General features: G+C 49.9%; 1 protein-coding gene across 1 annotated transcript; it reads left to right on the forward strand.

Annotated features, from left to right (window-relative positions):
• Positions 1 to 284: 284 nt before the first annotated feature.
• On the forward strand, positions 285 to 27885 carry MDS2 (myelodysplastic syndrome 2 translocation associated). The gene is made up of 6 exons (XM_025385053.1): positions 285 to 431; positions 7233 to 7310; positions 7568 to 7660; positions 26442 to 26578; positions 27007 to 27122; positions 27722 to 27885. The coding sequence occupies exons 1-6, from the start codon at positions 285 to 287 to the stop codon at positions 27883 to 27885; spliced, it is 735 nt and encodes a 244-aa protein (XP_025240838.1).

A 27885-nucleotide genomic window follows, 5' to 3' on the forward strand; every position in this document is an offset into this window, starting at 1 on the left:
CTGAATGGTTCCCACCAGGGCCATGCACTATGCTTGACAGGCCATGCTTGCCCCATTCAGCCCTCACCATCACCCCGTCCCCATTTTGCAGACAAGGAAACTGAAGCCCAGAGAGGAATTATAACCTGCCCAGGCCTCCGCACCTCAGAAACTGCAGAGCCAGGGGGGCTCCTCCCAAGTCTGAAGCTGGTAGTTCCCCCTCCCCACTGCAGGAAACCCAGATTGTTATGATTATTGGTATTGTTGTCCAAAACAATACTGGAGACGATGACAATACAACAATCATGGAGGGTGCTTCTTTCCACTGGCTCAACAATTATCCCTACGCCCATAGGGAGGGGGCCTGGGCCTTCAAGAAGAGGCTCCTCGAGCAGGATGAACAAACAAGCAGTGAAAACCCTGCAGCTGGGCCCCAGGTGCTGGAAGAGAGAGTGGGGCAGGAAGCGGGCAGGCCATTTCTTTCCTCTTCTTTCTTATTTGTTTGAGAAGCAACTTTACTTTCTAAATCGGTCATTGTCACCCGTTAGCCCCCGCCCCACCTGGGCCAGGGCCTCTGGTGACGGGAGCTCAGGAGGAAGCTCTAGGGGGCAGGAGGGATGAGGGTGCAAGGTGGGGCAGGGCCTGGGCCCAGCTGGACGTGGGGGCTTCTTTCCTGCAGGAGCCTCATGGGCCACCTTCAGGTGACCTGGGCCTGGCAGACAGTGCCTGCTGGAGGTGTGACCGGAGTCCTCCAGGTTCAGCTGTCAGTGGGGAGGGGAGGGTACCCTCATAAACAGGGAAGTAGCTGGCACAGTGGTCAGAAGTAGCCTGGCTCTGGAGTCAGACACATTTGACTTCCACAGTCTGTCACCTTGGGCAAGTTACTTCACCTCTCTGAAAATGGGATGGTTTGTTGTGAAGGTTAAACATAATCAAACAACATGACACATGTAAAGCATTTAACATGTTTACTAGCACATTTACCACTGGAGATTTACTCAAGAAGCCAATAGGTATTGGGCATTTACTACACACCGGACACTTTTAAAGCATTCTACACATATTAATTCATTTATTCAGCACAATTAACCTTCTTCCCACTTAACAGATGAGAAAACTGAGGCACACAGAGAGGTAGAGTTCCTCACATAGGGGCAGATCCAGGCTTGGCAGGATGTTGGTAAAGGGGGTCTCAATACTGGGGGGGTCTCTTTAAAAAATAATGAAGTACAACGCCATGCCAATGGGGGACCCAGGACTTAAACCTCACCATCCTCACCTTAAATCTCCCTCTAAGCTCTGCCACCATGCTAGGAAGTGGTGACAGAGGTCAGGTGGCTAGCTCCAGAACCCATAAGAGTTATAAGCACTATTGAGAGTACATGAGACAGTCACTGCAGAATGCCACACAAATAAGAGGCAGCACTTCCACTGCACGTCCCATGGGCTACACACTCATTTAACCCTTCCAGGAACCTAATGAGGGTGGCATGTTATTACCACGCCCATTTTACAGATAAGGAAGTCAAGGTTCAGAGCGGACCAATGGTTTGCCTGAAGGCACAGTGCTAAGGAGTGGTAGAGCAGGATTCCAGCCAAGGCAGCCTGATCTCAGGGGCCACCTGTGTAGCCACTACAATAACTGTCACCTCGCTTATGACTGGGGCTCAGCACCTTCCCCTCACCTCCCCTTGCAGGCTCTCTCATCTGTTCCCTGACAGCAGCTTGGGGTGTGGACAAGACACCCCTGCTTTGGAGTCAGAGATGCCTGGATCCTAATCCTCACCCTGTTGCTTGCTGTCCCTGAGACAGTCTTTTCCCATCTCTGAGCCTTAATTTTCTCATCTGTAAAATAGGGATTGTACAATTTATAGGGTGGTCACAAAGTGCAGATACGCCAATGATTATTTTATGTGTTTTGTAACATACTATCAATAAGCCATGTATTATGTACGTACAGTTGCCTCTGACTAACATTTCATAGGGTGGTTTGGAGGGTCAGAGTAAGGCGAAGTGTCTGGCCCATATTAAATGCTCAGGACCAGTAGAGATCACCATCCTGGGGACAAGGGGACAAGTCATGTGTGAGGAGTCGGGGGAATGGAGAAACGGACAAAACCAGATGTTGGGACGCCTGCATTCTAAATGGATTTCTACTACCAGCTTGTGGTGTGACCTTGGACAAGTCACTCCCTCCTTTCTGAGCTCAGTTTCTCCATTTGCAAGTTGTAGGCATCACTCCCCACTAATGCATGAATGAAATTGTCTCTAAGGTCCTTAAGAGACTGAATTTCTGGGTAGGAGTACAGGAGCATCTTCTGGGACTCTCTGAGGGCTGTTCCCATGAAGCTTCCCCCTACTCTTGGGGTGCTCTTCATGGCTCCCACTCTTGAGACAAACAGGAGGGTTTGCAGGGAACTCATACATCTCATCTGCTCCAGCAGAACCACAGTGCATGGCTCAGTCATGGGCTCTGCAACTGAATAGGTTTGATCTGATCTGTTTCTCACCTGTAAAATGGAGATGAAGATAATATAATAGATGTCCTTAATCTCATTTTATAGAGGAGAAGATGGAGGTTCCAGAAGGCACAGGGCTTGCTGGAGGTCATGGCTCTCACCTTGCCCTTGTCCTACTGCCTCTGGCCCACCCTTCTACAGATATGGGCTTTCCCTATGGGAATTCCAGTTCCCTCTCCCCATCCTAGAGGATTGGATCACATTGTCCTTTGCCCTCTGCCTGACATCCTGTCTCTCCTCTCTCCCCATCTGGCAAACTCATCCAGTGGAGTTGGGCCAGCCCTGGTGTCCCTACTTATGAGCATGGTGACGCTGAGTAAGCTGCCCACCCTCTCTGGGCTCCATCCCCTCATCCATGTCACAGGAACAATGTGGAAATGCTTGGCACACCCAGTACCTGATCCATTGTGAGTGCACATGAAATGTCATCTCAAATGTTGTCTTCTTAGGGGGCTGCCTGGGGGCCTCCATGTGGACCAAATTTCTCTGGGCTTGCAAAACCCAGTCCCTTCAGCACTTATCACTCCATATCGCAACCATCCACCATCAGGTCTGTATCCCATCCATCCTCAGATCCCTGTGTCTTCTTTACATCTGCTGTGTTTGGCATAGGGACTGATATACAGGAGGCACTCAGTTAAAGATTGTTCAGTGAGTGAATGAATGAAGGAACGAATGGTGCCTGAGTGGTGCTACATTTGTTATCCTTTCTGCCCTGTTAAGATGGCAGGATTCTGGGTGCTACAACTACCACCAACAACTAATACTATTTCTTTGGCCAGCACTGTAAGTAGCTCCCACTTATTGGGCATTTGCTATGTGCCAGGCACTGGGGTAAGCATTTCTCGGTGTCTCTCACTCAGCCCTCTCTGTCACCCTATGGGGTGGGTGTTCTGTCATTGCCCCCATTTCACAGATAAGCACACAGGCTCTGCTGGGGGAGGTGGCAGAATCAGTGTTAGTGACACCGGGTCCCAGAGCCTTTCCATGTCAGAGGAGGGTGGGTGGTTGGAGACCAGAACAGTGAGTGTGAGTGACCCCTCCCAGAAGTTGCCTTTGACCAGTCCCTCCTTGTAGAATTTCTCTCCTCCCTCGAAGACGCTGCTTCTCCCGGAACCTCTCTCATACCCCTCAGTCTCCTTCCCAAGTTCCACCCAACCCTTGAATATTAGTGTTCCCCAGGGTTCTGCCCTCAAGCTTCATTGTAAACTGAGGCAGGGCTGGAACCTTTTTTGTCTGCCTGGCATATTTTTCCAATCCTCTCATTTCCTGTCCATGTGGTCTGGTCAGGTATCCCTCACAGGGCCCCACATTCTGGGAAGGGAAGTAGGCCAATCACAGTGTCCCATTTTCCTTGATGCAGTGATTGGTTTGGGCCTGGGCATGTGATACAAGCTGAGCCAATCAGAGCCCTCCCAGGAACTTTCCATGCAGCCAGTGGCGAACCTTGGCTCTCTCCTGAAATGAGAGCTGGTAGGATGTTTTGAGCATCTTTCCTGGGACTGGAGAATGCCTATCTGCCATAGGAGAGAAGGCCCATTCTTTTTGTTTGTTTGTTTGAGACAGAGTCTCACTCTGTTGCCCAGGCTGGAGTGCAGTGGTGCGATCTTGGCTCACTACAACCTCTGCCTCTCAGGTTCAAGCAATTCTCCTGCCTCAGCCTCCCAAGTAGCTGGGATTACAGGCACTCACCACCACACCTGGAGAATTTTTGTATTTTTAGTAGAGTCAGGGTTTCACCATGCTGGCCAGGCTGGTCTTGAACTCCTGACCTCAAGTGATCTGCCTGGCTCAGCCTCGCAAAGTGCTGGGATTACAGGCGTGAGCCACCATGCCCGGTGGAGAAGGCCCATTCTTAAAGAAAGGCACAGACAACAGAACTGACTGATGGGGGTGATGGGGAGATAACCCAATGTTATCATTGGAAACCCTGGATCCAGCAATGCCCGAAGTTTGACTCACCCTTGAAACTCTAAGATAAAGGAGCCCCTACGTTTGTAGGATCGTTTTGCTTTTTGTTTTGTTTTCCATAACCTAATTTGAACTCAGTTTCTGTCACTTTCAACCAAAAGATTCCTAATATTCTCTCTCTCGCCTCTCCCTGGATGATCTCGGGTCTTATCTAGTCCTATATCTGGGTGTGTAGTGCAGTCAGTTCTTGAGGAAATGGACATCTATGGACATCTGGGAGGTACCTCAAAGGTGACCTCGCTCTGCCTGCCGCCTTCCTGAGTTAATGCTGTCATCATCTACCTCAGCTCCTGATACAGGAAATTCTGTCACCTTTATTTTGTGTCTCTCCCTCTTAATTGTTCTCCTGGATCTACTGCTACTCAGTTTCAGAAAGTTCTTGCCCAACTTCCCCCGCTCCCTCCCCATTGCCATTACCTTGGTTCAGGCCTCCTTCAGCTCACCACAACAACTTGAATCTGTCCTTCCTTTCCTCCCCCTTTGTCCATCCTCCATACCTACTACCACAGAGATTTTTTTCTTTTTTTTTTTTTTTTTGAGATGGAATCTCATTCTGTTGCCCAGGCTGGAGTGGAGTGGTGCAATCTCGACTCACTGCAACCTCCGCCTCCCAGGTTCAAGCAATTCTCCTGCCTCAGCCTCCCAAGTAGCTGGGACTACAGGTGTGCACCCCCACGCCTCGCTAATTTTTGTATTTTTAGTAGAGACGGGGTTTCACTATGTTGGCTAGGCTGGTCTCGAATCCCTGACCTCAAGTGATCCACCTGCCTCGGCCTCCCAAGGTGCTGGGATTACAAGCGTGAGCCACTGCGCCCAGCCTGCCACAGAGCTCTTTCTTTTTTTTTTTTTTTTTTTTTTTGAGACGGAGTCTCGCTCTGTAGCCCAGGCTGGAGTGCAGTGGCCGGATCTCAGCTCACTGCAAGCTCCGCCTCCCGGGTTCATGCCATTCTCCGGCCTCAGCCTCCCGAGTAGCTGGGACTACAGGCGCCCGCCATCTCGCCCGGCTATTTTTTGTATTTCTTAGTAGAGACGGGGTTTCACTGTGTTCGCCAGGATGGTCTCGATCTCCTGACCTCGTGATCCGCCCATCTCGGCCTCCCAAAGTGCTGGGATTACAGGCTTGAGCCACCGCGCCCGGCCCAGAGCTCTTTCTAGAACCCACACCTGACCATGTCACTCCTACTGCGAACCCTGAATGCCTCCCTATCAACCTCAGCCCTCTCTGTCACCCTATGGGGTAGGTTTTCTGTCATTGCCCCCATTTCACAGATAAGCAAACAGGCTCTGCTGGGGGAAGTGTGAGCTCCCTAGGGTGGTGCTGGAGGCCATTCCCAATTTGACTTCATCTGTTTTTTTTTTTTTTTTTTTTTTGAAACAGAGTCTCACTCTAGCATCCAGGCTGGAGTGCAGTGGTGTGATCTTGGCTCACTGCAAACTCCACCTCTGGGGTTCAAGTGATTCTCCTGCCTCAGCCTCCCGAGTAGCTGGGATTACAGGCATGCACCACCACACCTGGCTCCAATTTGACTTTATCTTGAACCCATTTCTTCTCCCCACCCTGTATTTCAGTCACGTTTCACACTGTTTTCCTGAGCGCACTACCCCCTTTCTTGTCTCTGGACTTTTCTGCTGGAATCTGTCTCTGTCCAGCACTTGCCTTGCCCCTCTCCCAACCTGAGCTACAATCATTTTTCAGAGGGTCCCGTCAAGGCTGACTCCTCTGGGAAGTACCCCCTGTACCAGCCTGATCCCCCTTGCCCAGAGAGTCGGCTTCCCCCCTCTTCTGTGCTCCCATCACACCTGGGCCTTTGCATCCTGGGCTAACTGGGACATGAGCCCCCAAGGGCAGGACCTAGCCTGACCTCGACCTCCCTCTCCACCCTTGGGCCACTGCTGCACACTGCAGTGAGCTCCATGGGTAAAGGGGAATGCCATCCAGCCCTTCTCACAGGTATCCTCCTGGCTCATCTCATTTGGTTCTTGACTCATCCTTGACTCTTTAGGGCAAAGAGGCACCTGGAAGAAATAATTACAGTCTTTGCATGTGGGTAGTACATCACAGTTTACCAGGTGTTTCTGGGTTTCTCATTGGTCTTTATATGTCTGAGGGTTTTGGGGAAGGTGTTGTCAATCCCATTTTACAGATGGAAAGCTTGGTTCAGAGAGTCAGGGATGGAACCAATCCCCAGTCTTGGGCAAGCCCCTGACCCTGAAAATCCCTTTCTGATCCAAGCCCCCTATTTCCTAAATGTGTGCTGAGAACCAGGGAAAACCAGAGAATCAAAGTAAGAAGAGGGAACACGGATTCTGAACTGGGCTAACAGCAACAGTAATAACGACCCCACGGCAGCCACTGCCCTTGTCCTGCGCTGTGTTCCATCCACATCATGAGCATCATCTGCTTATGAGGAAGCGTTACTCATTCGCATGTTACAAATAAGGAAACCGAGGCCCGGCACAGCTAAGAGACTTGCCTCTCTTGGCCAGTTTCCTTCCGATGCCTTGGTGATTGCTACAGCCCTTTACAGTTTGTAACTTTAGCACCCCTTCCCTGATCTCACCAGTCTAGCACCAGTAGGTGGACGTGCTTCCATTTGACAGAAGCAGCAACTGAGGCTCAGAAGTCAAGGGCGGAGCTGGGAGACGGCACCCAGCCTTCCGATCGGGGGGAGCGCGCCCAGAGCCTGGTGGTGCAACTCTGGCGGGGAGGCGGGGAGCAAGCGGCAGGGCCGCGAGTGGGCGTCCGCGTCTCTTCCCCGCCAGCCGCCGCCGCAGCCCAAGCCTGACTTCCCCGCCGCGAGCGCGGCAGGTGCGCAGCCGGTGGCGGCGTCGGCGCGGCGGGTGCGCCCGCGTGGCGTGGGCGAGGGACCCGGGCGGGCGGGGCCCCACGCCCATCCTCCCTCCCCCTTGCCCTCTCTCCCGTGGCTGGTGGCAGGTGAGTGGGTGTCGAGGAACCGCCAGGCAGCGGAGAAAACAGGACGCCGCAGAAATCAGATTACTCACCTGCAGCTGCTACTACCCAGGGCTAATAAAAGCAGAGCTTCCTGTTGTTTCTTTATTACCGCCCTCTGCCTCCCTCCGCCCCAATCCGCTCCCAGCTGCAGCCAGACCCCCAACTGATCGCCAGAAACCGGTTGCTTGGGGTCCGGACCAATCCAGTGCCTGAAATACCCTCCTCTGTGCCGCACAGGGTTGGGTTAATGCTGCCTCAAGGGTGGACTTCCGTCACCTGCATGGGAACCACCTGGGGTGCTGGTTAACAACACACATCCCCAAACACGGCTTCACACCTGCTCGATCAGAATTCCTGCAGTTTGGGGCCCAAGAGCAGAATTCATAGGAATCTCAGGTGATTTGTAGGCAGGCTGAAGTTTGAGAACCACTGAGTCTGGATGTTGTAGATTCAGATGATATAGGTTTCCTTTTCTCAAATGCGACCCACAAGTTAGGGATGAAACCTACCCCCAGTCTTGGGCACGTGGGGCAGAGCCTTAGTCTGCTCATTTGTAAAATGGGGGTGAAAATAATACAGACCTCTCAGGACTGAAACAAGGCTCAAGTGGAGAATACACTTACTGTGATTCCTAGTGATTGCTCCTGGAGTTTACAGACCAATCAGGACTAGGCACGGAGTACCATCCATGGAGTATGAGGGGCAGGATGAAGAAGCAGGCAGGATGGACCTCAGCTGGGCAGGGGACATGATTCACCCTGGGTGCAGTGAGAAAGACCTTTCACCATCGAGCTTCTCCAAAGTTCAGTCTCTCTCACACCAGGAAAATGTTCCTGCCCAGGGCATGGACAACCCTGATGGCTAGATCCACTGGCCTCTTCTCAACCCTTCTGTGACACTTGACTCTGGGGTGGACCTCACCTTTCTCCTCCAAGCTGACACCTCCCTCAACTTCAGGGCAAGTTTGGATCCCCATCTTCATCTTCCTCCTATCTAGCTAGCAGCTCCCTTGCAGGCACCCCCGCAGCCCTTCTCCTCCTGCCTCTGCAGTCATGGGCACCTTGGCCTATGCGCGGCCTGTACATCCTCCCAGGACAACCTCACCCACTCCCAGTTACCTTCTTGAAACTGAGCTCTGCCCTTCCTGAGTCCCTGATTCATAAACACAGCACTTCCTAGACAGCTCTGCTTGGCAACTCCCCTGCACCCAACTCAGCTTGACCAGTTCCAAACTCATCATCTTACTCTCCCCTGCCACCCGCCTCTTCTGGTTCCTCGGTCTCAGGACAACATGCCTGGATATTGTCCCGGGTGATTTCTGCTCCTCAGCTCCCACATCCAGCTTCCCAATCCAATCCATTTTATCTCCCCAGTTTTGCTCCAGAATCTGTCCCCTTCTTCCTGTCCCTCTGCGCTCCAAGCCCCCTAGTTCAGGACTCCATAATCTCTCACCTGGATGATTCTAACAGCCTCTTTTTTTTTTTTTTTTTTTGAGACGGAGTCTCGCTCTGTCGCACAGGCTGGAGTGCAGTGGCATGATCTTGGCTCACTCCAAGCTCTGCCTCCCGAGTTCAAGCAATTCTCATGCCTCAGCCTCCCGAGTAGCTGGGACTACAGGCACCCGCCACCGCACCTGACTAATTTCTTGTCTTTTTGGTAGAGACGGGTTTTCACCATGTTAGCCAGGATGGTCTCGATCTCCTGACCTTGTGATCCACCCGCCTCAGCCTCCCAAAGTGCTGGGATTACAGGTGTGAGCCACCGCGCCTGGTCTCTAACAGCCTCTTAAATGGCCTTCCTGGCTCTAGTTTTACCCTTACTTTAGTCAGGGGGCTTATTCTGAGACAGAAATCTTGTCCTTGCTTTGTTTCAAGCCATCAGGTGCTCCAGAGTACAACTCAAACTCCTTCTCCTTTTCAAAGCTCACCTGGACAGAGCAACATTCTCCTCTCCACCCCACCCTCTCGGCAGTTGGCACAAACAGTGACATTTACTGAGCTCTCACTCAATGCTCAGTAACATGGCAAGCCAGTTATCTTCGTAGCTTTATCTCAGCCTCATACCATTTCCATGATTATCATTCCTGACTTACAGATGAAAAAACTGAGGAAGAGGGAGGTTAGGTAGCTTGCTCAAAGTCACAAAGCTAGTAAGTAGCAGAGCTGGAATTTGTACCCAGGTCTCTCTGGATCCAAAGCTGGTACTGTTAGCTGTTCTAATCTTGAGCCACCTCATCCCAGTTGCATAGTCTTCTCCTTTTTTGTATCTTCCCTGGCATCTCAGAGGATGCCTGGCATATGGCAGATGTTTGTTGAATGAATAAACAAATCTATCTGCACTCCCATTTAATTCAATTTTTTTCTTTCTTTCTTTTTTTTTTTTTTTGACAGAGTTTCACTCTTGTCACCCAGGCTGGAGTGCAGTGGCGTGATCTCAGCTCACTGAAACCTCTGCTTCCTGGGTTCAAGCAATTCTCCTGCCTCAGCCTCCGAAGTAGCTGGGATTACAGGCATGGGCCACTACACCCAGCTAATTTTTGCATTTTTAGTAGAGCCGAGGTTTCACCATGTTGGCCAGGCTGGTCTCGAACTCCTGACCTCAGGTGATCCACCCACCTCAGCCTCCCAAAGTGCTGGGATAACAGACATGAGCCTCCACGCCCGGCCCCATTTAATTTTTACAACAACCCTAGGAACTACATTTTTTTAAAAAACAGCAAAACTTACTATGTAATATTTGATAACTACAAGAAAAGTGTGTTGAATATCTGGCGTATGAAGACAAATATCCGTGAACCCATGGCCCCAGCTTAGGAACTAGGCCTTTACCAGCACCACTGAGGCCACCTGTACATGCCTACCCAGTCCTATTCCCTGCCTTCCTCCAGAAGTAAACACTATCCTGAATTTTGTGGTCATCATTCCATGCCCTTGCTTTGAAAAAAAAATAATAATTTTACCAAATGGGGAGGATCCTATGCAACACATTATTTTGTTTGTTTTTTTATCTTTACATAAACAGCACAATGCATGTGCATTCTTCTTTGGCTTGATTTTTTCATGCATCACTATGTTTCTAAAATACATACATATTTTGCATTTTTGGCTGGCCTTCATTCCTTTTTCCTGCTGTCTAATACTCCATTGTCTAATAGAATTCAGTGACTTTATCCATTCTCCAGTTGATGAGCACATGGATTGTTTCTAGTTTTTTGCCATCACCAATAAGGCTGCCATGATCATTCTTTTTTTTTTTTTTTTTTTTTTGAGACGGAGTCTCTCTCTGTCGCCCAGGCTGGAGTGCAGTGGCACAATCTCGACTCACTGCAAGCTCCGCCTTCCGGGTTCATGCCATTCTCCTGCCTCAGCCTCCCGAGTAGCTGGGAGTACAGACGCCCGCCACCACGCCTGGCTAATTTTTTTGTATTTTTAGTAGAGACGGGGTTTCACCATGTTAGCCAGGCTGGTCTTGAACTCCTGACCTCAAGGGATCTGCCTGCCTCAGCCTCCCAAAGTGCTGGGATTACAGGTGCGAGCTGCTGCACCTGGCTCATTTATTCATTTCTCAAATGTCTGCTGATGACTTTCTCAGTAAATACTGGAGAGGGAGTAGATGGTTGTGGTTAAGAGCATAGATTCTGGAACCCCCTGCCTAGATTTTCATCTCTACCTCTCACTAGCTGTGACCTTAGGTAAATTTCTAACCTATCTGTGCCTTAGTTTCCTTTTTATAAAATAAGGATGATAATAAAGTCCCCTCTCACAGGGTTGATATGTGAGGACTGATGAACGAGTTAATTCGTATAAAGGGCTTCGGAGGTGGGGTGGTACACAGTCAGTGCTGAATAAATAAAGAGCACATGCCAGGCACTGGGCCTGCAGCGCACCATTCTGGGGACACAGGAATGAAAAGACAGACAATGACACTGACATCATGTAGCTCACTGTCCAACAGAAAGAGACAAACACAAAACAAGTAAATAAATAAAATAATGTGGCTGTGATAAAGGCAAGGAAGAAAACCACAAGGTGACGAGACAGAGGGTGACGAGACAGCGACCAGGCACTGACTCAGCTGAGGGGTCATGCAGGGAAAGCCCCCTGTAGGAGTTGACATTTAGGCCGAGGCATGGAGGAGGAGAAAAAGCCACCCAGGCAAAGAGCAGAAGAAGGTGGCCCAGCAGAGAAAATGGCAGGTGCAAAGGCCCTGAGGCAGGAAGAGATTGACATTTCAAGAACAGCAAGGAGAGCAGCGTAGCCGTGGCTGCGGCCAGGTGAACACAGAGATGACAGCAAGAAGAAGGTGGGGAAGCACCAGGGCAAAGGGGCTGGATTTTTTTTTTTTTTTTTTGAGATGGAGTCTAGCTGTGTCACCCAGGCCAGAGTGCAGTGGTGCGATCTCTACTCACTGCAAGCTCTGCCTCCCGGGTTCACACCATTCTCCTGCCTCAGCCTCCTGAGTAGCTGGGACTACAGGTGCCCGCCACCACGCCCGGCTATTTTTTTTTTTTTTTTTTTTTTGTATTTTTAGTAGAGACGGAGTTTCACTGTGTTAGCCAGAATGGTCTCCATCTCCTGACCTCGTGATCCACCCACCTCAGCCTCCCAAAGTGCTGGGATTACAGGCATGAGCCACCATGCCCGGCCAGGGGTTGGGTTTTATTCCAAGTGCAGTGGGTGGTTTTGGACATCAGAGAGTTGTGATCTGATTTATATCTTTATTTTATTTTATTGAAACAGAGTCTTACTCTGTCACCCAGGCTGGAGTGCAGTGGCATGATCTCAGCTCACTGCAACCTCCATGTCCCAGGTTTAAGTGATTCTCATGCCTCAGACTCTAGAGTAGCTGGGATTACAGGTGCCCACCACCACACTCAGGTAATTTTTTTTTTTTTTTTTTTTTTTTTTTTTAGTAGAGGCAGGGTTTTGCCACGTTGGCCGGGCTGGTCTCAAACTCCTGACCTCAAGTGATCCGCCTGCCCAGGCCTCCCAAAGTGTTGGAATTATAGGCGTGAGCCACCAGGCTCAGCCTGATTTATATCTTTAAAACATCCCTCTAACTGCCCTGTGATCAACTATCTATGAACTGATCTAAATACTTCTTGAAGCCACTAGTATTTTTAGCCAGTGCCCCCTCTGTGTGAAGCAAAACTTCCCTTTACTGGTCTTAAATTTACTTCTTTCGGGTTTCAAGGGGAGCCCCCTTCTGCCTCCTGTCTTAGGGTTAGTGGCCCAATGTGAGATCTCTAGTAAAGGTTTTTACAGAGTGGGTGGGAGGAGGGTCTCCCAGTTTACACCTTACCTGGTCTATGATGTTTCACCACCTGTAAAATGAAAATAATGAGAGTGGCCACCTCAAGAGGCTTTGATGATGAAATGGGACACAGGTTGGCAGCAGGGAGTAATCAATATAGGCTAGCTTCCATGCAGATGACAATTATTGGTGATCAGGAGGAGGGTGATAATGATAGGGATGTTGGTGATGGTGATGATGGTGATGATGGTGATGTTGATGGTGATGATGATGATGATAGGGATGTTGGTGATGGTGATGATGATGGTGATGGTTATGATGGTGATGATAATGGTGATGATGATGGTGATGATGATGGTGATGATAATGATAGGGATGTTGGTGATGGTGATGATGGTGATGGTGATGATGATGGCGATGGTGATGATGGTGATGGTGATGATGATGGTGATGGTGATGATGGTGATGGTGATGATGGTGATGGTGATGGTGATGATGATGGTAGGGATGTTGGTGATGGTAGGGATGTTGGTGATGGTGATGATGATGTAGGGATGTTGGTGATGGTGATGGTGATGGTGATGATGATGGTAGGGATGTTGGTGATGGTGATGATGGTGGTGATGGTGATGATGGTGATGGTGATGATGGTGATGGTAAATGGTGATGATGATGATGATAATGATAGGGATGTTGGTGATGGTGATGATGGTGGTGATGGTGATGATGGTGATGGTGATGATGGTGATGATGATGGTGATGGTGATGATGGTGATGGTGATGATGGTGATGATGATGGTGATGATGGTGATGGTATGATGGTGATGATGGTGATGATGGTGATGATGGTGATGGTGATGATGATGATGATGATGGGGATGATGGGGATTCTGCTGTGTGATATTGGGTGAGTCAGTGAACCACATTTTCCATGTCTGTCAAATAAGGGTGTTGGGCCAGATGATCTGTGGGGGCCCATGCAGGTCTGATGTTCTAGAATTTTCTGGTTTAGGCTCTCTTTTCCTCCTTTCAGCCTGGGTTACCTTCTTCCCCTCAATTTTGGTGCTCCCTAGTGATGTATGATGAGAGATGCAGTATTATAGTAGAGAGAAAACTGATGTGGAGTCAGGAGGCCTGAGGTTCCAGCTGCACCATTTACAGTGAAGTCTTCATGGTGCATTTAACTTACACAAATGGTGCATTTAACTTAACACACTTTTTTTTTTTTTTTTTTTTTTTGAGACGGAGTCTCGCTCCGTCGCCCAGGCTGGAGTGCAGTGGCGCGATCTGGGCTCACTGCAAGCTCCGCCTTCCAGGTTCACGCCATTCTCCTGCCTCAGCCTCCCTCAGCTGGGACTACAGGCGCCCGCCACCTCGCCCAGCTAGTTTTTTGTATTATTTTTAGTAGAGACGGGGTTTCACTGTGTTAGCCAGGAAGGTCTCAATCTCCTGACCTCGTGATCCGCCCATCTCGGCCTCCCAAAGTGCTGGGATTACAGGCTTGAGCCACCGCACCCGGCCTTTTTTTTTTCCTTTTTGAGACAGGGTCTTGCTCTGTCACCCAGGCTGGAGTGCAATGGTGTGATCTCGGCTCACTGCAACCTACACTTCCTGGGTTCAAGTGATTCTCATGCCTCAGCCTCCTGAGTAGCTGGGGTTACAGATGCGTACCACCACACCTGGCTAATTTTTGTATTTTTCGTAGAGACAGTGTTTCACCATATTGCCCAGACTGGTCTCGAACTCCCGGCCTCAAGTGATCTGCCTACCTTGGCGTCCCAAAGTCCCGAGATTACAGGAGTGAGCCACTGCACCCAGCCTAATTTACAGACATTTAAACATGCATGTAAAGGGAGGGGAGAGAGAGAGAGCACGTTGTGCATGAATCACTGCTACAGAGTCACACTCCCATTCCACTTGGTGAGCACTCACCCCTTGAGGGGGAATGGCACCTGCCAGGGTCCCCCTGCCGGTCCAAGTTCCTGCACATCCAGCCTCATGTGGGCTCTCATCTTGCTGAGTGTGATCCTGCTGTTCATAGGGTTTTTATGTGATGTGGCCCCAGATACAAGCCAACCATTTCACCTGTGGTGAGCGGAAGGTGCAGCTCTCTGTAACACCTGAGGAAAAAAGAACCTCCTGTATTGGCTGTCAGCTGCTAGAGGACCCTGCTTTCTGTTTCACTGGGAAACAGAAGCAATCAGAAAGAAAATTCCTCAGACTCCACCTCTCCCTTCACTCCCGCCTGTACCCGTGCCTGTTACCTGAACGCCTTGTGTGAATTCGAATTCTACACCCTCCACTGGGACACTGCCCTTCGTCCTCTCTCAACTCCTCCAGGACAACATCGAGCAATTCCTTGTGTCTCTCCAACAGCTCCAGGGGTCCCCCTCTTCTGCTGGCTCATTCACATCAGCACATAATCGACTGCAGTTCTCTCCATCTTACACACACACGCACCCACCTGCACACACGCACAAGACCATGCACACACACCCCCACCCCCACATCGCTATATTTCTTTGCTCCCCTTCCCAGGAAAACATCTCACAGAGTTTTCTGAATTGACCATCTTCATCCCTCCTTCCTTTTCTCTCTCCAGCGCTCTCTGTGGGGCTTTCACTTCCACCGCTCCACTGAAACCGCTCTTGTCAAGGTCATCGATGACCTCCTGCTGACAAACTCAACCATCTCGTCTCAGTCCTCAGCATCAGCGGTTGGCCAGCAATTGCGCCCTCCTCCCTGCTGGACTTCCTGACCATTTCTTCCTGGGGCCCCTCTCTCTGGGTCCTCTCACCTCACGGGATCCCTCTTCAGTTTCCTTTGCTGGTTCTCCCTCATATCCCCAACTTGCACAGGCCGGAGTGCCCCAGAAGTCATCCCTGGGACCTCTCCTATTCTCTAGCCCACTCCCGGATGCCCTCACCCAGTCCCGAGGCTTTCATACATTCTCTCTGCGGATGGCTATAAATGAGTATCCCTAGCCCAGCCCCTCCCACTCGACTCCAGGCTCACATGTCTCCAGTCAGATATCCAACAGGAACCCAAACTGGATATATCCACAGCTGAACTCTTCATTTTGCCTCCAAACTTAATCATCCCTGGGTCTTTCCATCCCAGCAAAAGGCAACTCCCTCCTTCCATTGTTCAGGTCACAACTTGGGCTGTCCTTGACTCCGCTTTCTTACACCCCCAACTGACCCATCACGAATAACGTGAGTTCCACCTTCCAAAGCTTCCACGATCTCACCATCTCAACCATTCCTACCTGTGGCCAAGGCACCACCATTTCTTGCCTGGAGTTGTGTAACAGCCTCCCAGTGACGTGTCCTGCTTTCATCCTAGCACTCCCTGCCGCCTTTATACCCCATAGAATAGCCAATGTGATCTTTTTATTTATTCATTTATTATTATAGTTATTGTTATTATTATTTTGGAGACAGAGTCTCGCTCTATCACCCAGGCTGGAGTACAGTGGTGCAGTCTCGGCTCACTGCAAACTCCGCCTCCTGGGTTTAAGCGATTCTCATGCCTTAGCCTCCCAAGTAGCTAGGATTACAGGCCCTTGCCACCACACCCTGCACCCAGCTAATTTTTGTATTTTTAGTAGAGACGGGGTTTCATCATGTTGGCCAGGCTGGTCTTGAACTCCTGACCTCAGATGATCTGCCCGCCTCGGCCTCCCAAAGTCCTGAGATTACAAGCATGAGCCACCGCGCCTGGCCAATGTGATCTTTTTAAAACATGAGTCAAATTACTTCCTTCCTCTCTTCAAATCCCCCAGTGGCTCCCTTCTCACTCAGAAAAAATCTTAACACTGCTCTGTGGCCTAGAAAGTCCTACCTGAGCTGTACACACCCCTCCCCACCTTACCTCCTGTTGCTTTTCCCTCCCTTGCCCAAGCCACACTGGCCTCCCTGCTGTTCTTTGAGCAGCCAAGCACAGTCACACTTCCGGGCCTTCTCCCCTGTATTCCCTCTGCCTAGAGGAGATAACTGCCCCTGCCCATTTATCCATGACAGGGCTTACTTCCGCTCATCACTAGACAAGCTCTCTCTGGCCATCCTATTACACATACAATAGCACCCTAATCCTCTCTCATGTCTCCCACTGTCTAGCCCCCTCTCCTGCTTGACTTTTCTTCATGGCATTCATCACTGTAGAACTGACCTTTGTTTACTGTATGTCTCTCCCATTAGAATGTTCTAGTCCTCGTCATCAGCAGAGACTTTGTTTCATCTTCTGCTGTAGCTGGAGTGCCTGGCTCATTCACGGTAGGTGTTGAATAAATATACGTTAAGTAGATGAAAGCGTGTGCATAACCGGGAAGCTATTTGTTGGTGTCCACTGCACTCCAGCCTGGGCGACAGAGTGAGACCCTGTCTCAATAATAATAATAATAATATTGGTGAGGGCTGGGTGCGATGGCTGATGCCTGTAATCCCGCTACTTTGGGAGGCTGAGGTGGGTGGATTGCTGGAACCCAGGACTTCAAAACCAACCTGGGCAACATGGTGAGACCCTGTCTCTACAAAAAAATGTTAAAAAGTAGCCATGTATGGTGGCACGTGCCTGTGGTCCCAGCTATTCATGTGGCTGAAGTGGGAGGATCGCTTGAGCCCAGGAAGTCAAAGCTATAGTGAATCATGATCATACCACTGCACTCCAGCCTGGCAGTCTGAGGGAGACTGCTTCTGTGTTGGTGAGGATGTGGGTAGTTGGAGAGTCCTAGGCATTATCAGTGAAAGGTTGAATTGCTATGGCCCTAGTGTGAGGCAAGTCCTTTGACTCCTGAATCCTCAGTCTAGGAATTTACCCTCAGGTAATTCTTACCCAATGGCAAAAGGATGCAGGGCTGTTCACAGAACTTTTTTTGTTTTCATAATAGTGAAAAATTGGAAATGTCACCAATGTCCAACCATGCAAGGGTTGGTTGTTAAAATTATGATAGAGCCATATAATGAATACTAAGGGGCCATCAAAGATGATATTGTGAAAGGATACTTCATGAAACTTGAGAATAGGTTTATAATATATTATTAAGTGAACATTTTTTAAAAAACCAACAGGCCAGGCGTGGCACCTCATGCTTGTAATCCCAGCACTTTGGGAGGCCGAGGTGGGCTGATCACCTGAGGTCAGAAGTTCAAGACCAGCCTGGCCAACATGGTGAAACCCAGTCTCTACTAAAAATACAAAAATAAGCCAGGCGTGGTGGCGTGCGCCTGTAATCCCAGCTACCGAGAAGGCTGAGGCAGGAGAATCGCTGGAACCTGGGAGGCAGAGGTTGCAGTGAGCCGAGATCACACCACTGTACTCCAGCCTGGGTGACAGAGCAAGACTCCATCTCAAAGAAAAAAAAAAAAATTCAGAGCAACATGTAAAGCGTGATATCATTCTTGTATACACATACCTGTATGTTTTCAGACCCAGGAAGCTATTTAGGAAGAGGACACCAACACGTTTAAAATGTGGTGGTTTCCATTGTTGAATCGAGCTAGTGGAGGGTGTAGGGGGGTTCACTGTGTTATTCTTTCAACCTTTCTGTATGTTTAAAAAATCTGGGCCAGGCGCAGTGGCTCACACCTGTCATCCCAGCACTTCGGAAGGCCAAGGCAGGCCTTGGCAGGATTGCTTGAGCCAGGAGTTTGACACCAGCCTGGGCAACATGGAGAAACCCCATCTCTACAAAAAAAATATAAAAATTCGCCAGGCATGGTGGTGTGCACCTGTAGTCCCAGACTCAGGAGGCTGAGGTGGGAGGATTGCTTGAGCCTGGAAGGTTGAGGCTGCAGTGAGCCAAGACTTCACCATTGCACTCCAGCCTGGGTGACAGAGTGAGGCCCTGTTTCAAGAAAGAAAGAAAGAAGGAAGGAAGGAAGGAAGGAAGGAAGGAAGGAAGGAAGGAAGGAAGGAAGGAAGGAAGGAAGGAAGGAAGGAAAGAAAAGAAAAGAAAAATCTAGTCAGGTGTGGTGGCTCACGTCTGTGGTCTCAGCACTTTGGGAGGCTGAGGCAGGAGAACCACTTGATGCCAAGAGTTTGAGACTGGCTTGAGCAATGTAGTGAGATCCAGCCTCTAAAAAAAAATTAGCCAGATGTGGTGGCAAATGCCTGTGGTCCCAGTAGCTCTGGAGGCTGAGGTGAGAGGACTGCTTGAGCCCAGGAGGTCAAGGCTGCAGTGAGCCCTGATTGTGCCACTGCACTCCAGCCTGGGTGACAGAGTGAGACCCTGTCAAGAAAGAAAGGAAGAAGGGAAGGGAAGGGCGAAAAAGAGAGAGAGAGAGAGAGGGAGGGAGGGAGGGAAGGAGAGAGAGAGAAAGAAAGATCTTACAATAAAAAATTGAAAGACCTGTAATCCCAGCACTTTGGGAGGCTGAGGCCAGTGGATCGCTTGAGGTCAGGAGTTCGAGACCAGCCTGGCCAATGTGGGGAAATCCCGTCTCTACTAAAAATACAAAAATTAGCTGGGTGTGATGGCATGTGCCTGTAATCCCAGCTAGTTGGATGACTGAGGCAGGAGAATCGCTTGAACCCAGGAGGCAGAGGTTACAGTGAGCCAAGATCGTGCCACTGCACTCTAGTCTGGGCGACAGAGTGAGACTCCGTCTCAAAAAAAAAAAATTTTTTTTTTTGAAAGAAAATATGGTTATTTGGGGGTAGAGGGATTTGGGAAAATAGTTTTTCCTCTTTGCACATCATGTATTTTATTTACTTTCCTATAAGGAGCATCTATACTTTTACAAAACTAATGAATTGATATCAAAATAAAATACAGCTCTTGTCACACAAAACGTTTAAATTAAAATAAAAAAAAAACAATAGTTGTCTTGATAGTTTAACAAGATGGAAGACAACACAAATACCTGTAAGCAGAGAACTGAGTAAGTAAATTATAGTAGTCATACAAACATTGTACCCTCGTTTAAAAATACGTTATAGAAAAGATATTTACAGTAATTTGGTAAGTGAAAAAATGGGTCATAAAACAGACTGTAGAGTATTAACCCATTTTTGAAAAAAAAATATATATATGTTGCCCACCCATAGAAAAAACTGGAAATATCCATGCCAAAATGTTCACAGTGGTTTTCTTTGGGAAATGGAATGACAGGTGTTTTTTCCTCCCTTCCTTTTGCTTATTTATATGTCATAAATCGGTTTTATCCAATAGAACTTTCTGTGATGATGGAAATATTTTCTATCTGCCTTGTTCAATATTATTATAGCCACTAACCACATAGGAAGTACTTCACATATGGCTAGTTGGCCGGGCCCTGTGGCTCATGTCTGTAATCCCAGCACTTCGGGAGGTCCAGGTGGGCGGATCACTTGAGCCCAGGAGTTTGAGACCAGCCAGGGCAACACAGCAAAACCCTGTCTCCACAAAAAAAATACAAAAATTAGCTGAGTATGGTGGTGTGTGGCTGTAGCCCCGGCTGCTTGGGAGGCTGAGGAGGAAGGATCGCCTGAGCCCAGGACATTGAGGCTGCAGTGAGCCATGATCGCACCACTGCACTCCAGTCTGGGCAACACAGCAAGACCCTACCTCAAAACAAAATAAATAAATAAATGTGGCTAGTGAGACTGAAAAATGAAATTTTTATTGTATTGAATTCTAATTAATTTAAACTTAAGTGGCCACATGTGGCTAGTAGTTACTGCATTGGACAGCATAGGTCTCAAGTGTTTACCAAGAACACACATACTGGCTTTACAAAGAGAGAAAAAGAGCTTTTCTTCCTTTTTTTTTTTTTTCCTTGTGTGTTTATTTGTTCTGCCCTGGCTTCTTGAAGAGCTCCTTTGAAATCCCAGGGAGAGGCAGTGAATTCAAGGGCTTTGCAAACTGTTAAGTGCTGTACTCAGGAGATGCTGCTGTATGAGACTATTTTTCCCTTTGCCTGGAATTCTTTTTCTCCTCTCCTTACGGGCTCCCAGCTAAGATAGAGCCCTGACCAGAGAAAGCATCTTTGGGTGGTCTCTCCAAGGGGAAGAGAGTATCCTGGGGTCTGGCCCCTGAAGCTAAGGCCCTCTCCTGAAAAGACTTTCCAGCATTCATTCACTCATCTATTCATTCAACAACCATTACTAGCCCTCCTCCTTCTCACCAGTGGCTGCACTAGGCCCTGGGTACAGTGGGGTGGCTTAAAGTCTAGGCTTTGGGAGGTATGGAGTGGCAACTCACAGGGCTGGGACACAGAAGGCCAGCTCAGCCACCTGTGGGCATGCCCCTTAATTTTCCTAAATCTCTATTTTTCTCTTCTGTAAAAGCAGGAAAATAGTGACACTGTCTTGCCAATCCCATAGGGTCAATCAGGGCTGGGAAAGTGAATTACAGAGGGCTGCAGAGATATTCGTGATTAAAGAATATGCTTTCCTGGGAGAATAAGTGGGTCGTGACAGCCAGTTCCAATGCCCATGTAGAAATTATTATTAATAATATTTTATCGGCCAGGCGTGGTGGCTCACGCCTGTAATCCCAGCACTTTGGGAGGCCAAGGCAGGCAGACCACAAGGTCAGGAGATTGAGACTATCCTGGCTAACATGGTGAAACCTCGTCTCTATTAAAAATATAAAAAATTAGCCGGGCGTGGTGGCACGCACCTGTAGTCCCAGCTACTCTGGAGGCTGAGAATTGCTTCAACCTGGGAAGCGGAGGTTGCATCGAGCCAAGATTGTACCACTGCACTCCAGCCTGGGCAACAGAGCGAGACTCCGTCTCAAAAATAAATAAATAAATAAATAAATAAATAAATAAATTGTATCACAACACATCACAGTTTAAGAGTAGTTAAAATATCAACCTTAAGGAAACCAGGAAAAGGGTGTTATCATTCATCCATACAGCATTTGTTGATTCTCACTGAAGTTCCAGGCCAAGGTGGGGTAGGGGATCAGTCTGGGAATACAGGCCTGGGTCATGGCCTTGCCCTTCGGGACCTGACATGGGAGAAAGACACATAAGGGAATAGCCCCTTTTTATTCATTCATTCCTCTGGCATATGCCAGCCCTCTGGGGACATAATGAAAGACATCCACAGCCTTGCTCTCAGGAAGCTTTTAAAGGAAGTGGGGAGGCAGATATTCCTCAAATAGCCACTCAAATACATAATTATAAACAGTGATAAGAGTTAAGGAGAGGAAGTACAGAGTGCTATGAAGACATCACGGGGGACCTTGATGTACTTGGTGGTGGGAGGGTCAGAGACGGCATCTCCGGGGAGGTCAGCATCTGAAGGAGTTGAATAAGGACTGATAGGGTGAGGAAAGAGGGTCCAGGAGGCAGAAACAGCTTGTGCCAAGGCCCTGAGCTGGGAGAGGGCAGGGTGCTTGTGAGGCCAATGTGGCTGGAACCCGGCTGGCAGAAGGAAGGGGTGCGTCATGCAGCTGAGGCTCTAGTGGACCATACTTAGGAGCCAGTGAAGGCTTCAGGGAAGGACAGTGAGGACAGCTGTCCATTCTGGATGGGACACTGGAGAGGCAGAGTGGGCGAGGCATGGGCACAATGACAGCTGGTGCCAGGGAGGCAGCAATGGGGCGGAGAGAAGGGGAGAGTGGGTGCATAATGAGCATGATGGCAGCCTGTGCCAGGGAGACAGCAGGGGATTGAGAGAAGGGGAGAAATTTGAGGGCTGCTTGGGAGGTAAGTGAGGCAAGACGTGGGGTTGGATTGGCCCTGGGAGAGGTGGCAAGAGAGGTCCCAGTGGGTAAGCTCTGTGACCCAGGAAGGGCTGGCTAAAGCTGACCTGGGGAAGGCCTCCCAGATGGGGTGAATCTCCCCAGCATAGTGAAATAGGTTGCAGCACCCCTGGTGGACAGAAAGGAGAAAGACAGTCTATCCCTGGCGAGCAGAAATTCAGCTGGGAATTGTCAGTGAAATGAAACTAACATTGAGTATGGACCGTGTACCAAGCCCTTTCTAAGTGCTTTACCTTCATCACCTCGTTTAATCCTCCCAACAACTCTACAAGGTCAGTGGTATTATCACTCTCATTTTACAGACGAGGAAGCTGAGGCTCAGAGAGGCGCTGCCACTGGGTTGTGGACTCCAGGAAGCCTGACCCTATCCTGCCTTTTAATCATGGCTCTTGTGGTTTGGGATGATTAGAACCTGAGAGAGTTGGAGAGGGGAAGAAGAGGGTTGAGTCTGAGGCTAAGAGATGGGCTGGGACCAAATCCCAGGGGGCTGCTGGTGTTAGATTTGGGGGTGGTGACATCATTGCAGATGAGTGGGTAGCACATTCTTAGGGAGAAGGTGGTGGGATCACGTGTGCTTTTCTGAGAAGTCACTCTGGGATGGGGCAGAGAGGAAGTAAAAAACAACAGAGGAGAGACAGTGAGGCAGGGCGTGGGTATGAGGCCAGGGCAGCAGGGCTCTGGGAAGGGTGAACACCAGGCAGACAGTTCCAAGGAAGATCTAACAGGTGACTGGGTGGTGGAAGGTGAGGGGTGAACAATCAAACGTGGGTAAAGGGTCACATTGCTTTTATTCATTCACTCAGCAAACTTTTTTTTTTTTTTGAGACAGAGTCTTGCTCTGTCGCCCAGGCTGGAGAGCAGTGGCTCCATCTCGGCTCACTGCAACCTCCACCTCCTGGGTTCAAGCGATTCTCCTGCTTCAGCCTCCCAAGTAGCTGGGATGACAGGCGCGCATCACTATGCCCAGCTAATTTTGTATTTTTTTTTTCTTTGAAATGGAGTTCTTGCTCTGTCGCCAGGCTGGAGTGCAGTGGCACGATCTCAGCTCACTACAACCTCCACCTCCTGGGTTCAAGCAATTCTCTTGCCTCAGCCTCCCAAGTAGCTGGGACTACAGGTGAGTGCCACCATGCCCAGCTAATTTTTGTACTTTTAGTAGAGATGGGGTTTCACCCTTTTGGCCAGAATGGTCTCAATCTCTTGACCTCGTGATCTGCCCGCCTCGGCCTCCCAAAGTGCTGGGATTACAGGCGTGAGCCACCACGCCCAGCCAATTTTTATATTTTTTAGTAGAGATGGAGTTTCACGATGTTGGCCAGGTTGGTCTCGAACACCTGACCTCAAGTGATCTACCCGCCTCAGCTTCCCAAAGTGTTGAGATTACAGGTGTAAGCCATGTGCCTAGCCCACTTAGCAAACCTTTGTTGAGCACCTACTATGTGCCAGGTCTCGAACAAAGTGCTAAGATCGTAGAGAAAAAGGATGGGATTGCTGGCCAAGAAGGGATATGGGAAACCTGGGAGAGGAGAAAAGAAGGGAGGACAGTTATGGATCTGGCTGGGGATGTACCGAGTTGGCGGGGCAGGGGACAGCCAAGGGACAACAGCCAAGGGGCAGCTGAACACATGGTCTGGGACTCAGAAAAGAGGTAGAATTTGAGATGCAGGATTTTGAAAATCAAATCTTGAGCACAACTTGATAAACTTACTGAAAATCGTTGACTTGTACCCTTAAAGTGAGTGAATTGTATGATCTATAAATAATACCTGGATGAAGTTTTAAAAATACAATTAGGAAAAACCCAAGAAGTCTCAAAGTTCCTAGGAAATCGTGAAACAAAGAGGGAGAGAACATTCCAGTCAGAGGGCAGAGGGCGTGAGTGAAACCTGGGGACCTGGCTGGAGTGGGCATGGGGTGTGGCTGAAGCCAGGGGCTCTTAGCAGGGATGGAAGATGGAGCTGCAGCCTCGCTCTTTAGTGGGTTGTACCAGTCATGTCACTGAGCACTGACGCTGCAGTCTGCATCTTGGAGCAAATCAATCCTCCAACAACCCCAGAAGAAGGGATGCCAGATGAGGAAACTGAGGTTCAGAGAGGTTAAGCAGTTTACCCAGTCACATTGCTATTAAGAAGGTGTAATCTTTTTTTTTTTTTTTTTTTTTTGATATGGAGTCTCGCTTTGTTGCCCAGGCTGGAGTGCAATGGCACAGTCTCGGTTCACTGCAACGTCTGCTTCCCGGGTTCAAGCGATTCTCGTGTCTCAGTCTCCTGAGTAGCTGAGATTACAGGTGCCCGCCACCACGCCGGGCTAATTTTTGTATTTTTAGTAGAGACTGGGTTTCACCATGTTGGCCAGGCTGGTCTCGAACTCCTGACCTCGTGATCCACCCACCTCGGCTTCCCAAAGTGCTGGGATTACAGGCATGAGCCACCATGCGCGGTTTGAGGGTGTAGAATCTGAGATCCAACCGCTCCAGAGTTTGGGATCTTGAGTAACAGTTTCGCCGCGTTTAACAAATGTCCCGGGCCTGGAGCTGAGACACTGGCGCTTCTATGGCGCCATCTGCTGGTCAAAATGTAGAGCTCAACCGGCGACGGAAAGGCGTTGGTTCCCAGGCTTGACAGGATTCCCTTCCGCCCTCTTCTCAATTCTGTTTCTCCCAACAACCCTGAGTGGGTGGTAGGCAGGAATTGTCCAGCCTTATCTTACCAGTGAGGAGGCCAAGGCTTGGCGAGGAGAGAACTTCTCAAAGATGATCCAGAGGAGTAGAGGAGTCCCTGGGATTCAAACCCCACTCCGTGAGGTGCTCTCCACCTCCTGCTGTCCTCAGTGTGGACTTAGGTCCCAGAGCATCTGCACCCCCTGAGGGGGCGAGGCCAGTCCCCTCCCTGGCTGGCTTGTAGACGGTGACACAGGTTCAGGTAGCGGCCTGACCCACCCAGCTCTGTCTCTGGGGTGGGGTTTGACCTGATGCAGGTTTGAGCCTGTATCAGGCTCTGTGGGGAGTTAGGGCAGGGTTTTCAAGGCTGAGCAGAAAGCTTCCACCCCAACCCTCCACTGGGGACTCCAAGCAGGTGACATTTCTGTTTGGGAGCTGGCTGCCCCTTCCCTGTCCCCAGCCCTTCAGGAATTCTGGGTCTCAGGCTCTGCAAGGAGGGAGAGGAGAGAGAGAGGAGGCCCAGGCAGAAGTGCAGGGACAGTAGGCTGAGAGAAGGAGGGGCATGGGGTTGGGGCCAGAGCAAGGCCACAGCGAATGACTGTGACAGCAACTGTGCTAAGCAGAGCTGCCACTGTGAAGGGACAAGTGCTGCAAAGGTGCTTTTTGGGAATTAGGAGCCTTAACCTTCTCTGTGGTGCTGAGAGGCGGGGAGGATCATGACCCTCATTGACAGTGGAGGAGCAGTATCTGGGAGCTTGAGTGATGTGCCCAGGGTCACATGGCCAGTGAATATGAAGTCAGAGTCACAACCCAGGGAGTTGTGACTCCCAGAAGGAGGGGACTGATGGGAAGCAGAGTGAAGGAGCAAAGGACTGACTATTGGGGCGGCCATCAGGCTGGAAGTGGGGAACAAAGGCATCCGGCTGCGGGGCCGTCCATGGCTGCCATCGTGTGTATGAGTGTGTATGTGTGCCAGGGAGGGAGAGTGTCTGAGAGTCTCAGTTGTCAAATCTTGGTGACACCCTGGTGGCATGGGTTGTCTGACTGTGGCTGAGCAATCTGTGTTGTTGAGGGGCAAGGAAGGCTTCTTCTCTCCCCCAGGAAGTCTGGGTCAACTTTGAGTCATCCTTCCAAGCACATCTTAAAAGTCACCTCTCCTGGGGAGCCCTCCTGGATTGCTAAAATGGGGTCGAATTCCCATGTTACACACTTGCAATGCTTCTCCTGCCAAGGACCCATCATAAGTGTAAGTGGTTAAATATTTGTATTTACCCGGTAGAAGCCCTGCGTTCTGACCCAGTTGGAGCTGGTAGTAGGCACATGCCAGGACTTTAGATAAAACCAGATGTGCAGGGGCAGGTTGCAGAGGGAAACCCTGGCTCTGAACATTCGTTGTCTCCTGAGTTCCAGGCTGTGGGTTTTATTGAGAGAACGGAGACTGCTGGTGAATTCCCAAGGGGGTTAATTGGCGTTTTATCAAGCCAGCTTTCATTGTGTCTGCTTAATATTCTTCTCTCCAAGCTTCCCACCAGACTGCAAAAGCTGAGGTGACTGCCTTGACCCTACTGTGTCTCTAGAACTTAAAGCCCTGTGGATGGTTCTGGCACTTAACAAACACATATTAAAGGAAAGAATGAATCAGTGAAGCATGGGTTTGGGTGTCGGGCTGGGTAAACCAGGTTTGTGAGTGAGGGGATGAGGGGATGGGACCCAAGCAGGGCTGGCATGGGTGGCAGCAGAGAACCACAAAACCACGAGTGGTCACCTATGTGATGGTACCTCCTGGAGTTGTTCAGAGCAGTGCACAGCCTGTGGTAGGGGGCTGGCTTCTCTTAAACGCAGTTTGGGGAAGAAGAGCCTGACAATAGATTTTCAGGAACTGGGGAGACCAGAAGGTGCTCTGATTCCCTTCCTCCCTGATCTCCCCTGGCACCAGCTCCTTGCTCAGCCTCCTTGCTTCTCCAATGTCTTGCAGCTGCAACATTCTGAACAGCAGTCCAGCTGTGAGGGGAGGTGCCCGTGGCAGGCCTCAGCTGACCCCGGAGAGGCCGTTAAGACCTGGCTGTCGCCTCCACAGTTGCTCAGAGGCAGGTGAGTCTGGTTCTCTGACTCTCCCTCCTAGAGGTGGGCACTGAAGTCAGGCCCAGGGGATGGGAAGGAAAGAGACCAGGGCTGGAGAAGGCAGCCAGCATGTCCCACTTCCTCCCCAACTGCCACTCCAGGTGGTGACCCAGGTGACTGGGTCTCTTTGTCCTCCTCCCTCCCAGACACCCCCCTTGCCCTGGGTTCTCAGGAAAGTGGGGAGGCTAAGCAGCTCATTCCAGGCAGTTGTGCAAACCGCCCCACCAGGCGCCTGGCCAGATGCTGCCCCAGACACCTCCCTCCAGGCTGTCATCCTCCACATCACTGGGACCAGTAGTAAGGGAAATAGAAAGCTCCCCAATGCCCTCCACCTGCAGCCCAGGCCTGATCCTGAGGCATGGCTGGCTCAGAGACAGTGACAGTGGGGTCAGAGGGTATGAGACAGATTCTCCATCTACCAGAAACAGGCAAGTGAGCCCCAGCCTCCTCGTCTGGAATGAGGGACAACAATAGTACCTATTTCATAGTAAAGTTTCGGGAACATAGGTGTTCAATAAATGACAGATGGCTACCATCACTGATTACCAATGTTATAAAACTATAAACAGAGAAGGGTGGCTTTGTAAGAAGAAGAGAACAGATCACTCTCTTTCCACCATGTGAGGACCCAGCAAGAAGGTGGCTGTCTGCAAGCCCAGGGAGAGAGCCCTCACCAGGAATCTGCTGGCACCTTAATCTTGGACTTCCCAGCCTCCACAACTGTAAGAAATAA

This window comes from Theropithecus gelada, chromosome 1 (assembly GCF_003255815.1).
Source record: "Theropithecus gelada isolate Dixy chromosome 1, Tgel_1.0, whole genome shotgun sequence".
NCBI classification, from domain to species: Eukaryota; Metazoa; Chordata; class Mammalia; order Primates; family Cercopithecidae; genus Theropithecus; species Theropithecus gelada.